The 15,617-nt window shown below is 34.4% G+C and overlaps 1 protein-coding gene across 3 annotated transcripts; it reads left to right on the forward strand.

Annotated features, from left to right (window-relative positions):
* Nucleotides 1-583: 583 nt before the first annotated feature.
* Nucleotides 584-14,563, forward strand: LOC128245452 (heat shock 70 kDa protein 12B-like). Of its 3 annotated transcripts, XM_052963616.1 has the most exons (8): nt 584-733; nt 929-972; nt 1,250-1,334; nt 2,044-2,149; nt 2,707-3,035; nt 8,737-8,955; nt 9,442-9,577; nt 12,381-14,563. In XM_052963616.1, the coding sequence occupies exons 5-8, from the start codon at nt 2,718-2,720 to the stop codon at nt 13,433-13,435; spliced, it is 1,728 nt and encodes a 575-aa protein (XP_052819576.1). In that variant the 5' UTR covers nt 584-733; nt 929-972; nt 1,250-1,334; nt 2,044-2,149; nt 2,707-2,717; the 3' UTR covers nt 13,436-14,563. The 3 variants fall into 3 exon arrangements, with proteins under 3 accessions (XP_052819576.1, XP_052819574.1, XP_052819573.1); XM_052963614.1 differs by lacking the exon at nt 2,044-2,149 and having other exon boundaries at nt 585-733; nt 1,236-1,334; XM_052963613.1 differs by lacking the exon at nt 2,044-2,149 and having other exon boundaries at nt 585-733.
* The last annotated feature ends 1,054 nt before the right edge of the window (nt 14,564-15,617 follow it).

A 15,617-nucleotide genomic window follows, 5' to 3' on the forward strand; every position in this document is an offset into this window, starting at 1 on the left:
ACGCAGTACACTTTTCGTGTGCCCTCTACATTATACCATACCGAAAGGGTATGATAATGCTGAGCAAAAATGAGAATATAAGCAGTTGTAAATTATTTATTGGTTCATAAGAGTCTTGATGTCTAAAATTTCAACCATTTGTGGTTCCTTTCAGTGTTTGTTTTCGAAATGATAAATAACTAAACAAATGCACACACTGTACAAGCGAATACAATATATGGACGAATTCATGCATTCAATCTCATTCATAGAATAGACCTTAGAGCAGGAAGTAGACATTTTGCCGAAATTAACAATCAATAACCGATCACAAATATAGCAAAGCCAATTGATAGTTATTTCTTCAGGTATTTTTGTTTACGTTTTTTAAACTGATATGTACTGTATTTGGTTGAGAGATTTTGAAAATATATGTAAAGTTGTTTTAAACTGTCTTGTAAAAACTTAAGAATTGAACATTATTTTTCTGCGTCTCATTGATGTATGAAATGTCGGAAAAATTACAACCAATTTGCATAAACACCGCAGTTTAAAGATAATTTTTATTTAGCTATTATCCAAGAATAGCAATTCATCACTCGATAATTCCAAGTAGCATGTAGCCTTCCGATGCGTATGAATACATCGTCGACTTGGAGACACGTGGGGCTTTATTTAGTAACAATGAGACGAGTAATGACTGCCGACTCCTCATATTTTTACCATTTCGAAACGGATTAACAGCACTATATAGGTAAGATATTTACGTAAAGGCGACTTGTTTAAACACTGAAATGTATTTTTCATTATAACTTCCTTAAGACAATCTGTTTACCATTTAACTTTCTGCCCTGTTGTTTATATTCATGAATTGTTGGCATGTTATTACTTTCATTAAGCTGTTGATCTAGATCTAAACTTTCATTTTTGATTGTATTTGTAACTTCAGACAAATCATCATAAGAAATGTTCATCAGTTCTTCGCCGTCTATGGTAAGCGTTCATACTAAAGCTATAACAACTATTAACTAGTGTCTGCACACTATTGGCACCGGACTGTGACTTAATTATTTAGAAGACTAAACATAAACACTTTATATTACTTGATTTGTTACTTTTCTGATTAATTTAACTTTCAACTGTACTGTGGTTCAATTAATTGTTTATAACATGTCTAAACAGATATCAAAACTATTTTCAAAAAATCATAGAACCTCTTTACCATAATCATACATTCAATATTTCAACAAATACAGAAAATAGAGCACAGACTGTTTCAGAGAGCAGGAAGTAAATTACAATCTATAACAGACCGCAGTCCATAGATCAAGTGGATATTGATAGGAACGTTACAGGTAACTATATTTCGTTTACATTTTTATTCCTTAACTCCGTGAACATAACAAAAAAAGATATAACAAAATATGGTTGTGAATAAAGTTTCAGTAGACGTATTCATATAAATGTTTTAAATCGGTCAATGTTTCATACTGAACATGTCTTATTCAGTTCATTGTCAACATTTAGCAAACGAGGAAGTAGTTTAATTTTCATTTTGTTTACAACCAAATCTATTCCTCAGATACATGTTATTGTAACATTATACAATAAGTCAACCATACCGAAATAAAAGTAGTTTTGATATTCACATTTACATTCAAGTGTGTGGAATGCATACAATAAAATAAATGATAAGCTTGTGAAAGTAGCTTATTGAGTGGTTCACGGTGTTTGAAAATATCTAATGCATAGAAGTATATTTGAACTGTTTCATGCCCAATATTTGAGGAAACAAGTCATACTATGAAAGTAGTAAAAAGGTCGTTCCATAAATGCCAATATCACATACATAAAACGTGTTTACCTGTGGCACTGTGTGTTTCTCTGGCTTGGTATGTGAAACGCCTTGTGCCTATGGTGAATGGGCTTGTTCCTTCAGATTTCCTTTTGAAATTAACTTGACAAAATGACTATGTTGAGCAAAAGTTGTGGGTTTGTTTTAAAAACAGGAAAAACATGAATTGATTATATTTTGTATGCTTATTTAAGCTCTATCTTCAACAGGTAATATGCTAGTTAAAATTGATATTGAGACCTGCAATCAAGTGTTGGTCTCGAACCATTGCATTGAGCTTTGAAAGATTTTGGAATTATTTAAACGCGAAACAAGGTAAAGTACTTTCTTAAACTTCAGATTTCTTGTTTCACTGTGTTTGTACATGAAATTTGTTCGTTGGAATATTTATTTGTTCACACAGTGAGTTATTGGCGATTTCTTACCTCTGTATTCCTGTCTTCTATTGATATGGACGTAATGGAACAGTTTTCTAAGCACGAAGTTTCAGTTTGTCTTTAAAATCGACAAAATGAGTTGTGAATCGAGCGTTTTTTTATGTCTGGTCGGCCATCTTGATTCTGGTAACTGAGACGGTAAATCAATTTACCCACCTCTTGGAGGAGGGCAAATATTACCGCGGTAAATAGCTTGGTAAAATCTTAATTTTGTTTTATACAATTGATTACCGCCAATTTACCAGGAAAATTACCGCCGGTAAAATATTACCCTGGGTAAATCTGTTTATACAATTGGCTGCTGAATGGTATATACTTTACAACCAGCAATCAATAAACGAAGAACCTTCATTTTTTATGCGACATTTACGTAATCACACCCACCAAATATACATGCAGCAGATTACATGTGTTCATTTTATCTCTAAATAACAGTGCCTAGTTGTATGATCATGGCAAGAAATGCACAAAACACGACCCTGGTGGTAGCGGCTTTTGATTTGGGAACCACATACAGCGGTTATGCTTTCTCCTTCCGAGACGACCCAAACAAGATTCAAACTAACCAGAATTGGTATGCAGGGGGAGGGGCTTCTCGACTGGTGTCATTAAAGACACCTACATCCGTTCTTCTAAACCCCAACGGAGAGTTTGATTCGTTTGGATTTGAGGCCGAGGACAAGTACGCAACCCTAGCTGAAGACGATGAGCACCTCGGCTGGAGGCTTTTCCGCAGATTTAAAATGGTTTTGCATAGCAATGAGGTATGTAATTAATCTCCCCCCACTAATAGTGTATGCTGTTATAATTCCTTCTAACTACTGTGATTGTCCCTGTTTTATTGCACTAGAAAGATTATTGAAAATAAAAAATAGTTACCTCATAAACTTGAATGGATGAATATTCAATGAATATAGCAGGGTGACTTTCAGTGTTTTTTATAGGGTAGGTGGTACCGAGAGTAAAACATAGAATTCAATTTACCGAATTGTTTGGCAAAGTCTGTAGAATATAAAACTGTCAGCATAAATTACCAGCGTTTGAAGTGGGCTGAGAAATATAAGATGACGTCCAAAGTGCAATAAATAAATGGTCATGCAATAAATCCAAATTAATTCTTACACGGATATTGCTCCTCCGAGTAATGTTCTTTAAATTGAAATGCACCATTGACCATTTAAAGGTCAAAGTCATTTTAAGATCAAAGTGGATATAATACCCTTAAATACGAATCTATCCTGTTTCTTCATTTTATGTTTATTTTTTATTAGTTTGAATATAAAAATGGTGACATAATTCTACATTATGTGTTTTATCATTTAAAGACATATTTGTTCGGTAAAGTTTTCACATTTGTTTGAAGACGTTGATGTTTCACACCACAAAAGTTGAATTAGGGTGCTCGCAGAATTACTACTTCTGTGAGTATTGTATAATAAAGTGTGAATTTGTTACTCTTGAAGAATACCCAAATAAGAGCTATATTTATATTTCTTAAATTTTTCCATGTTCAAGGTCATTTCAAGGTCAAGGTACGAACTACACTTTAACAGGATATATTTTTTCACTAATAAATGAAAGCTCAAAATACAAAAAATCACACAATTGATATGTTTTGCTAATTTGCTATCCTTAAAACGTTTATGTTTGATATATTTACAAAGTGACTGTATAAAATTTATCATAGATATACATTTTTTTATCTCTACCATATGCAAAACAACAATAAATGTTGTTTTGCAATAATCAAATATATATAAAAATATTTATTGCATTTTTAACATTGGATTTTCTATAGCCATTAGTAATTTGGAGCAAGTTGATCTATACATAAATTATGTTTGTGCCTCAAATTGGCATGGTTATAATAACCACACATAGCTTTCTTAGATACAAGATTGACTGCACCATTGATATCATGGATTAAAAAGGCACTTAATTAATGTTTGTAGCCAAATCTGTATTGAATGGACAAACGTTTGGCTTTGATTTGTTCTTGTGTTTGTGTTAGCCCTACATAAGCAATACGATTGGCGAATTGTTTTGGCATTGAGAAAGTTTATAATGAGAGCCACATTTGGGAATTGTTTCGCTTTGAATAGGCATTATGGTTAGGACAACCACACTTATTTAGTGGCTTTGCATGGCTTGCTGGCTTAAAATATGTCTCTGTATTCACTTTGATAATTTTAGTTTATTTGAATCTGAGTACTTAGCATGTATACAGTCAAAATGGGCTTTTGGGCAATCGATAATAATTAAATAGATCAACAACATGATTTTGTTTTGCATTTAATGGGCTTTGATTGAGCCGAGTTAAATAAGTTTAGCACATGATAGTATCAGGGAGTGCTCATCTGAAGTTATTTTGCTACCAACTGGCATTGTCCTTATCAACAGTTGGTATATTGGTCAATGGATTGGCATTAATAAGTGTTCCTGATGTGTTTGTTTTGCACTTGATAAGCTTCACTATGGCATCTGGCGGAGCTCACCGACTAAAAGATGCTCTTGAGTACAGCCACAATGTGTATAATGACTACTATCTTTACACTAGTTTCCTGGATTTATTGCAAAACAGTTAAGCGTTTGATGCATTTGCGCAGTGCATATTGTCAAAATCAACAAAGTGAACGAAAGGTGTTTTCTGCCTATTGATATGCGGTTTGGCGATTATCAAAGCAATGAACATATATATAACGTGACAAAACACTAAATTTGAATAACCTTAACTTAGCAAGCTGAAATTCGAAGTAAAATGGGTGGCACATTAATGACATAATTCTAAAAGGATTTGATTTCAGTCACAATATTAGGTTTACATGGTTGTCTTTTAGTGACTTTATCGTACCTTATATTTTACTTTATTCTGAATTGTTTTCAAGTTGATGCTTGCTCTGATGAGGCTTACATTTTTTAATTTCATAATTATTGATAAATGTTGGGAAACATGTTAGGTAATGGCCATGAAAACTAGTTAAAGCCCCCGGTAGAATCGAGTTCAAGTTAACTTGTGTTTCACTGACCGTTCCAAGGCGGTACCATTTATTGATAACGCTATTCTAATGAGTGTTTTGTCAGTTTGTGCTGTTTGTATTTGTGTATGTAGTTTCAATATTTCTGAGTCCCTCGTTCATTGTTGTTTGGACATTTGCATTGTACCTCTTAACAGTATTTATTTTTGAATTTTCGACTATTGGGCTTGAAAATGTAGTTTTCATCGTATAATTGTTTGACACTTATCTTTGTTAAAGCTCGAAATTGGCATGTTTGGTTCTAAATGTGCTTGTTTGTTGCACAATTGTTGTGTTTGAGCCCAACAAATCTGGATTATATATTCATTATGCAGTTGAGTATGGTATGTTCGTCATTACACATGATTGGTAGTAGTCACAATGTCGTGTATACTAAAATGGAATGCCTTATATATAGGCGTTTAGGTCACTTAAATGAAAACTATCAATTCTAATACTTTGAAACTTAGGGAACGTGTTTATCTTATACCCATTTTCACATTGTACCTTATAGATACTACGTCTTTCCTGTGTTTTGGGGGTAAAAACATGAATTTTGATGGATTTTGGTTGATTTTGAGAACTGGACATAGCTTCTTCAATTTTTGTTGGATTGTTGTTTTTCATTTTTCACAGACAATAAATGGATACTGAACTTCAATATATCAAACGGGCTTTTGAGTCACACATTTGGAATGGTATAGGGAGGGTGGGGATATTTTTGAATTTTTGGAATTTGTAATTTTTAGCTAGTCTGATTCTTTAAGTTTTTTGCTCGGGTCACTTACATGCAAACTATCAAAGCTATCAATTTCAAACTTTGGAATACCTGTTCCCTATCAAATGTTATAAATGAAGAGAATAAACCGTAAAAAGGATAAAATCAGACGAGCGTTCAGCACCCGCAGGCGGTGCTCTTGTTTAAATAAAAAAAATGCTTGATTGTAGTCATAATTACGAGTTTTAGGACAATGTTAAGGCTTGTATATATCACACTTGTGATAGAAAGAACAATGTGTATTGCTTGGTTGTTCACATAATCGGCTAAATTAAAGATTGAAACAAACAAATGCACTGTTTGCCTTTAGAATGCCACTAATGTGGTATACCTGGCACTAGATGCACTTAATTATATCTATACAAGTACTTATTTGACAATAAAATGGCTATTGTAGGGCATATATGGGATTTGTTTGACATTGATTGTCCTTAAATATAGCTGAAGTGTGGCCTATTCGTCATTTGAATAGGAATTCGTGGCTGACATCTTTGACGCCATCGATATGTCTCATCCCGCATCACATACTGGCAATTTATGCCCCTATAAGGAAGTATTTTGGCCCCCCATAAAATAAATATATATTAGTTCAACATAACTTTTTTTAAAACTAAGACTTCTTTTACACAACACCGTCATGCAAAATGAATAAACATGATTTTCATAAAGCTTAAGATTCATCAAAGATTGCCGCCAAAATTACGATGCCCACCATTACACTAATATTGTTGATATGTACTTGTGGTATTCACTGTGACCTAAATAAATGCCTCGTTTAATATATATATTTATCTCTTCCAATTATTCAGTTTTATGATTATGATTATGATTATGATTATTTTTATTATTATTATTATTATTATTTGATATTTTTATATATATAGTACATGTTTGAGCTATCCATATATATCGATATATATTTACACCTAAACTTCCATACCTTAAATGAACTGCCTTTCGGCAATTGCGTTTATCAATAGATGAGCACAACATCTTTGGATATGTTCGGATCGTAATTCATCGCATAACAATATACATGAACACTATTTATATTGGTTTTGTTTGTATTGTGTCAGCAGGTCCCGTTAAATATAAATCAACTTTTCAGAAAGTGTAAATATATTATATTTTATATTTTAAATGTTTAGTTGCCAGAAGTGTTTTAATTCAACGTTTAACTGGTCAAAGTACGCGTGGAGTCCTTCGAACTCCATATACTTTGACCAGCCCAATTGCGTCCATATCCCGATAAGGACATCAACCTCGCAATTCATTCCCTAAATGCAATCAAATGTGGTTAATAATTATGCAATTCAACACTACAAATTCAACTAACTCAGAATTTGATGTGAGACTTTGAAATGCACTGTTTGTTCATCTAATTGCTAATTATCAATCAAGATTAAGTTGTATTTTAAGAGAAACATTTATTTAATAACATTGAAAACATTTCCTGTAATATGAAATGTTGATCAATACTTATGATGTATATGTTATTGACTTTTAGAGTTGACTTCTAAGTGTTTCACCTCAGAATAAAACGAGGAAATAAACACATTTCTTGAGAATTGCTAAAACTATCATCATCCAATGACAAAGGATGTAACAAAAAGTTATGCCAATACATGGCCAATGAAATCGAGACGATTAATCCGCTAGGGGCTGGGCCCTAAATATGTCATTGTCTGGCTTAATCTTATTTATCAGTTAAGCCGGGCTTTCTATTTATATTCCAATCTAAAGTTTCGCAACAATCTTTAGACTAAGTAATAGGTTGCCAAGAATAATAATTCCACAGACTAATTGATAATGAAAATTAATATATTTTATACATATTAACTATTTTTTCTACAAAAATAAAAGGAATTTAAGAAGTAAACAGGTTTTGAGTCGATTACATTGGCGAAAGAAAATAGGCGAAATGGTTGCTATGGCAAACAAAACTATTACTCTGTAGATTTTTTGGAATTTTATATGGTTTATTTTTAAGATTTAAACAAAAAGTTAATACATAATAAATAATGAATTTACTGAGGTCATGTCACAATTAATATACTATGACGGATCCTTTTATAAAATTAGGGGTAACTGCGCCATCTTTGGTTTTGGCTGCCATCTTGGATATACTTTTGTTATGATTTATATTGTCATGTTTAAGCAGTATAATTAAAGTTTTGAATACTGTTTTACTATTTCTTTTGCATTGTCCTTCATTATAGCTACGAAGTAAGATTATGTGCTATTTGATTATTTTTTAGGGTTTTCACGCCATTTCTTACTAGTTGTTGTACTCTTGGTACCACTTGATCAGATACTACCACACTACATGTTTATTGAATGTCGACATTTATGGGTAGTAGGTCAGCATATCTTTTTTCATCAATTGCATATACGGTCCAAGTAACCATGTAAACATGAACACGATATTTTAGGGGCACATGGATCAATTCATTCATACACTCAACGAGAATCACACGTCGTACTCAAATTGGTCACATGAGACATTACGCAATAACTTGGGGGGTAAACCTGTTAACGAGTCGTTTACCTCATATTAATTTCAAAATTTACCAATAAGAGACAAATTCAAGATGTAAGCTTAATTTGGGCCTGCTTCAATTTCAAGATATAGATGTAAAACATTTATAAAAGTAAAGCTAATGTAATTCATAGCACTTGACTAAAGACGTGACGGTGGAGGACTTTTCCGGCAAACATATGACGGCTTTCCCGCTGTTCGTCATGTCTATCAAATACTTGAGAAAGCACTTACTAGAGGCGGTAACCAAGCAAAAGTTCGGAATCTTGGAGACGGACATATTTTACGTGTTGACCGTCCCGGCTATCTGGGATGACAATGCCAAGAGGTTCATGAGGGATGCAGCAGTTGCAGTAAGTCTTTGTTTTAGTTAGGTCCCATTATTCAATCAGGTCTATTTTTATATATTAAGCAAGTTTAAGTTCCAATAAGAGAATAGTACTTATGCGTTCTTGATCATATGCCATTAAACGTGGTCTATGTTTAAACATTCGACTACTATACTTATTTCTATATTTTTCATCACATAAATACTGTACAATTGGTCATTGAATAAAGATCGAGTTTTCCGAACAAAAAACAAGTATAAGCTTGTAACCTTCCTTCAGAGAACTTTTAATTAAGGTTTTGCGATCGATAAGTATCACCCAAATGGAAATCCACTTGTGTGCAGTTAAACGATATTCACTTACACACACGCTTGTTATTTAACGCTACCTTTAAAGGTAACGTAGCAAAAACTTACTTAACTATGATTTCATTAACTCGTTAAGAGTAAGCAGTTACTACGCGTCATTCGCTCTTTATTTAGTGTATTGTCTATATCCACTTTTGAAAAGGCTAAAATTGACACAAACCGCCTTAAACTGGGCCTGGAGCCGGAGTGTGCCTCGATCTGGTGTGAAACTTTGGGTATGGACGTTAAATGCGCTGTAGCTATTCATGGATCACACTACATGGTCGTCGATCTTGGAGGTAAGAAATTTTGCTCACTTAAAAGTGATTCTAATTGAAGAACTGTCCTTCATCACTCATTGCTTTAACTGCATGGCTACAAGTATATACTATTTTGGTTTTTGTACCGCTGATGGACAATACAGTTGCATATATGCTGTTTTGGTTTATGTACACCTGGTGGACAATACAGTTGCATACATAAATACTTTTATGGTGTTTGTACCACTAGTGAACAATACAGTTGCATACATATATACTGTTATGGTTTTTGTACCGCTGGTGGATAGTACAGTTGCATATATACTGGTTTGGTTTTTGTACACCTGGTGGACAATACAGTTGCATATATACTGTTATGGTTTTTGTACCGCTGGTGGACAATACAGTTGCATACATATATACTGTTATGGTTTTTGTACCGCTGATGGATAGTACAGTTGCATATATAATGTTATGGATTTTGTACTGCTGGTGGACAAAACAGTTGCATATATACTGTTATGGTGTGTACCGCTGGTGGACAATACAGTTGCATATATATAATTATGCTGTTAATGGTTTTTGTACCACTGGTGGACAATACAGTTGCATACATATATACTGTTATGGTTTTTGTACCGCTGATGGATAATACAGTTGCATATATAATGTTATAGATTTTGTACCGCTGGTGGACAATACAGTTGCATATATATATACTGTTATGGTTTTTGTACCGCTGGTGGACAATACAGTTGCATACATATATACTGTTATGGTTTTTGTATACCTGGTGGACAATACAGTTGCATACATATATACTGTTATGGTTTTTGTACCGCTGGTGGACAATACAGTTGCATATATACTGTTATGGTGTTTGTACCGCTGGTGGACAATACAGTTGCATATATATAAATACTGTTATGGTTTTTGTACCGCTGGTGGACAATACAGTTGCATATATACTGTTATGGTTTTTGTATACCTGGTGGACAATACAGTTGCATTAATATATACTGTTATGGTTTTTGTACACCTGGTGGACAATACAGTTGCATATATATATACTGTTATGGTTTTTGTACCACTGGTGGACAAGACAGTTGCATATATACTAGTGATGAAACGATTATCGAGTACAATCGATTAACCGTCGCTGACGATGCTTTGTCGGCGACAATTTATATTGGTTGTGCAAAATCGATGTTGCTAATGTTACTTCCGGTAACTACGTATTTTTGTTTGTTTTGTGGAAAAGTCAAGTAAATGTCAATTTTTCTTTCAGGTAAATTATCATTGAGTTCATTTTAAGGGAGGTCACGCTCCTACACAAATGCGGTCAATGTAAACACTTTTGCTTAAAAACTTACAAACTCTCCCAAAATTACAAAATTGTTTTTAAATGTTTATATATTTCATAAAACCTTCTTCAATAACCTGTCGCTATGGTATAGTGGGTCCGATCTTACCTACGATGCATTTTGTTTATGAAACCTTTTTTGGTATTGTTTGTAATTAACTTATTTACTTTTTTGTGAAAGTTTTTTGAAATTTAGGTATTCTAATGATATGTTTAATATTACAGGTTATTGAATGTTAAGCTGGTTCACAAATATTTAGTATGCTTTTACATTGATAAAATGCTAAGATAACTTACTTGATGCGCTGTGCAACATTTTGCACATTGATGTGCAATAATTAAGTATGTGTTTTGTTGTTATGTTGTATTTTTCGTTAAAATATTAAAGACAGGAAATGGTTATGGATATAAACTTACTGTTGCAAAAAGCATGACTATAGCATCACACGTACTGATTCCATGTTTAACCATCTAAATGATCGTATTGATACTATGTATAAAGAATGTATTCCTTACTGATATTATGAACTTTCGATTATTGTCCGATAGTAAATCGAAAAGCTTGGTCCGATTCGATTCGATTATCGATAGCAAATGGAGTCCGATTTTCAAACACTTATATATACTGTTATGGTTTTTGTACCGCTGGTGGATAGTACAGTTGCATGTTTACTGTTTTGGTTTTTGTACACCTGGTGGACAATACAGTTGCATATATATATATACTGTTATGGTTTTTGTACCGCTGGTGGATAGTACAGTTGCATATTTACTGTTTTGGTTTTTGTACACCTGGTGGACAATACAGTTGCATATATACTGTTATGGTTTTTGTACCGCTGGTGGACAATACAGCTGCATATATATATATGCTGTTATGGTTTTTGTACCACTGGTGGACAATACAGTTGCATAGATATATACTGTTATGGTTTTTTTACCGCTGGTGGACAATACAGTTGCATACATATATACTTTTATGGTGTTTGTACCACTAGTGGACAATACAGTTGCATACATATATACTGTTATGGTTTTTGTACCGCTGGTGGATAGTACAGTTGCATATATACTGGTTTGGTTTTTGTACACCTGGTGGACAATACAGTTGCATATATACTGTTATGGTTTTTGTACCGCTGGTGGACAATACAGTTGCATACATATATACTGTTATGGTTTTTGTACCGCTGATGGATAGTACAGTTGCATATATAATGTTATGGATTTTGTACTGCTGGTGGACAAAACAGTTGCATATATACTGTTATGGTGTGTACCGCTGGTGGACAATACAGTTGCATATATATATGCTGTTAATGGTTTTTGTACCACTGGTGGACAATACAGTTGCATATATATATATATATATATATACTGTTATGGTTTATGTACAGCTGGTGGACAATACAGTTGCATATATCGAGAGCTAAGGTTAACATTTCGCAAATGAAATATATCTTAGTCATTTAATTTCAGGAGGAACAGCAGACATATCCGTACACGAAAGAAACCCAGACGGAACCTTGAAGGAAATCCTAAAATCCAGCGGTGGTCCTTGGGGAGGCATCTTTGTGGATGAAAATTATATGAAAATGTTGGGTCGATTGTATGGGGAAGAAGCTCTTATTCAGCTGCGAAAAACGGAAATGAGTGATTATTTTGATATCATTCGTGAATTTGAACACAAGAAACGATCTTTTGATGCTGTGAAAACAAAGCAGGTTGTTATTCGTTTGTCTGTTTCATTGCGTGACATTGCCGATAAAAATTCCATAACATCTCTAGAGGAGAGAATTGCTGCTTTGGGAATTCGGGAAAATGGCATAACCCCGAAGGGTCCTGACAAGCTGAAGATCGATGGGACAGTTGTCCAATCTTGGTTCAAAACGCCAATAGACATGCTTATTCGGCATGTCAAATCTGCTTTAGCAGAACCAAATATGAAACGCGTACAAACCGTTGTTCTAGTCGGCGGTTTCGGTGAAAGCTCGTACGTTCAGGAGAGAATAAAGAATGAACTGCCAGGCGTGAGGCTGATCGTCCCTGCAGAAGCTGGCCTCGCCGTTTTGAAAGGTGCCGTAAGGTTTGGGCACAACCCCGCCATTTTCTCCTCAAGGATCATGAAATACACGTATGGGATATCAATGTGCACACTTTTTGATGTAGAGAATCACCAAGATAAGGAGAAGGTGATGATTGATGGAGAATGGATGGTGAATGATTTTTTCTTGGTGTTCGTGCGGGTGAAGGAGGAGGTGGAAGTGGACCATCAGGTGACCTTAAAGAGTTTGCCCATGAGTAAAATAACCCTGACAAACGTCTACAGGACGACACAGGCGTACCCCGATTTTACAACAGACCCTGGATGTGAACTTATTGGAACAATAACGCTTGAACACAGCTCCGATGTTCCGTTTGAAGAACAGGAAATAGAACACACGTTTTTATTCGGAGATACTGAGTTGCTGGTGAAGACAAAGAACAATTTCTCAGGGAAAGAGGCATTCATGATATTTGAAAGTTTTAAATAAACAGTTTGCCGGGCGATGAGTGTAGAAAGCACATCAGCACAAACATACGTATGCCAGAAAATATGAAAGCGTTTAAGACGTTTGACAAAACTATTCATTAGAAAAGTTGAAAAGTTTTAAAGATTTTTTTTCTGTACATATACATTTATCTTTTTTGTTTATGTCTTCAATGTATAACACATATACACATTTAAACACCATTAATCCGAAATCGTCAGAACCCAAATAAACATTTTAAAATAACGATATTTCCTATTAACAATTTTAGATAATAACAGCGTTCACGATTCATAGATGACGTTAAAGATGGAGTCGTGATGATTGCAATTTTGGTTCCTCACTACCAACATTTTACATTCGGTATGAGTGATCGTCCAATATTCATTTTTGTTAAATTATTTCGTAATAAATTACTTCTCCTGGTTTTCGAATTGTTGCGCCGCTTTACTAACTTTTATTTTATTACCGATCCAGAAATGCTTTCGCGTTGGTTACCAGCACTTCTCCGGAATAAACTGGGTCTAGTGGCAATTATATACACACTACATCACCTAATTAATTCGCGCATTACCTGACATCGATGTATTGATATAAGCATGCTTAATGTCATTCTTTTACAAGTGCTTCACTATCACCTCAAGCCAATGCCGAGTGCTATCCCGGTATTGTTTGAAAAACATTTTTTTGATAGAGATAAGGATTTTAAAACCAAATCGAAACAGAGTTTTCGGATTTTTTATTAAAACCTTAGTTAAGCAAAGAAGGAATAAAATCGAGATCGAAAAATGATTTCGAAAAAGTGATATTTTCGGATAAACGGTGTTCGGAATAGTGGTGTTTAGTCCAGATGTAGTTGCAGTATTAGGAACGCACTTTAACAGAACATATTCGTAGATCAAATTATTTTATGGATTGAATTTCTAGAAAAGTTTTCAAATGGATAACATTTTGCAATTCATTATTCCCCGATATAATTGAGATTTTTGGAGGGTATTTAATTTGAAGATAACTTTGATAGCAGTTCATATATTTCAAAATGTGAAAAAGATGTCGAAAGTGTATTCCATTGCTAAGTTTTTATATTAGTTATATTCTTTGAACAATCGAATAAAACAAGTTTAAGCTTTTCTTAATGTTTGTATATGTTCCGAAATGACTATTTGAGGTTTTTGACGGAGAAAAGCTGCCTCGAAATCACTTTAATGTATTTGTATAATAATTGATTTTGAGGGTTATCGGGTAAAAGGTCAAGGTCAAAGTGACCTTGAATGATTAAAGGTTGTCTTAGTGATAACTCGACAACGCCTGCACCCATTGACAACAAACTAGACATGGAGGTTGGACCTGACTTGCAGATGACCACTTTTGATTTTTGGGGTCATTGGGTCAAAGTTCAAAGTCACAGTGACCTTAAGGCAAACTTAAGAATTCACTGACCTATGGTCACCAGACTTGACATGAAGGTTGGTCTTGACTAGTAGATAAACCCTATTGATTTTGGGGCTCAGCGGGCCAAAAGTCAAGGTCGCGTTGACCTTTAACGCAAAAAAGTTAACAAAGCTTCTCCAAGTGATATCTCAGCCATGCCTGAACCTATGATCATCAAACTTTACCTGGAGGCTGGGCGTGACCAGTTGATGACCTCTATTGATATAAGGAGTCATTGGGTCAAAGTTCAAGGTGACCTTGAATGCCAAAATATTCTTTGAGTGATAACTCAACAATGCCTGCACCCATAGCCTACAAACTTGACTTGGGGGTTGGGCTTGACCATTTGATGACCCCTATTTATTTTGGCGATTATCAGGCCAAAGGTCAAGGTCACATTGACCTTGAATTATATAAGGTTTTCCGAGTGATTACTCGGCAATGCCTGCACTTATGGTCCTCAAACTTGAATTGTATCTTGGGCCTGACCAGTTGATGACCCCTATTTACTTTGGGGGTCATCAGGTCAAAGGTCAAGGTCACAGTGACCTTGAAAACAAACTCAACCATTCCTGGACCTATGGTCATCAATCTTGACATGATGGTTGGGCCTGACTAGCAGATGCTTCCTCTTTTTTGGGGGTTTCAATGGGTCAAAGGTCAAGCTCACAGTGACCTTTTACACGAAAAAAATAACAAAGCTTCACCCAGTGATATCTCAACAAAGATTGGACCTATGATCATTAAACTTGAC

This window comes from Mya arenaria, chromosome 9, assembly GCF_026914265.1.
Source record: "Mya arenaria isolate MELC-2E11 chromosome 9, ASM2691426v1".
Classification (NCBI taxonomy): domain Eukaryota; kingdom Metazoa; phylum Mollusca; class Bivalvia; order Myida; family Myidae; genus Mya; species Mya arenaria.

Bases quoted from the DNA above. Each gene is read 5' to 3' on its own strand.
- LOC128245452 (XM_052963616.1), top strand. From the start codon at position 2,718: ATGATCATGGCAAGAAATGCACAAAACACGACCCTGGTGGTAGCGGCT. The intron at 3,036-8,736 runs GTATGTAATTAA...TGTAATTCATAG, and splicing joins TGGTTTTGCATAGCAATGAG to CACTTGACTAAAGACGTGAC. The intron at 8,956-9,441 runs GTAAGTCTTTGT...ACTTTTGAAAAG, and splicing joins TGAGGGATGCAGCAGTTGCA to GCTAAAATTGACACAAACCG.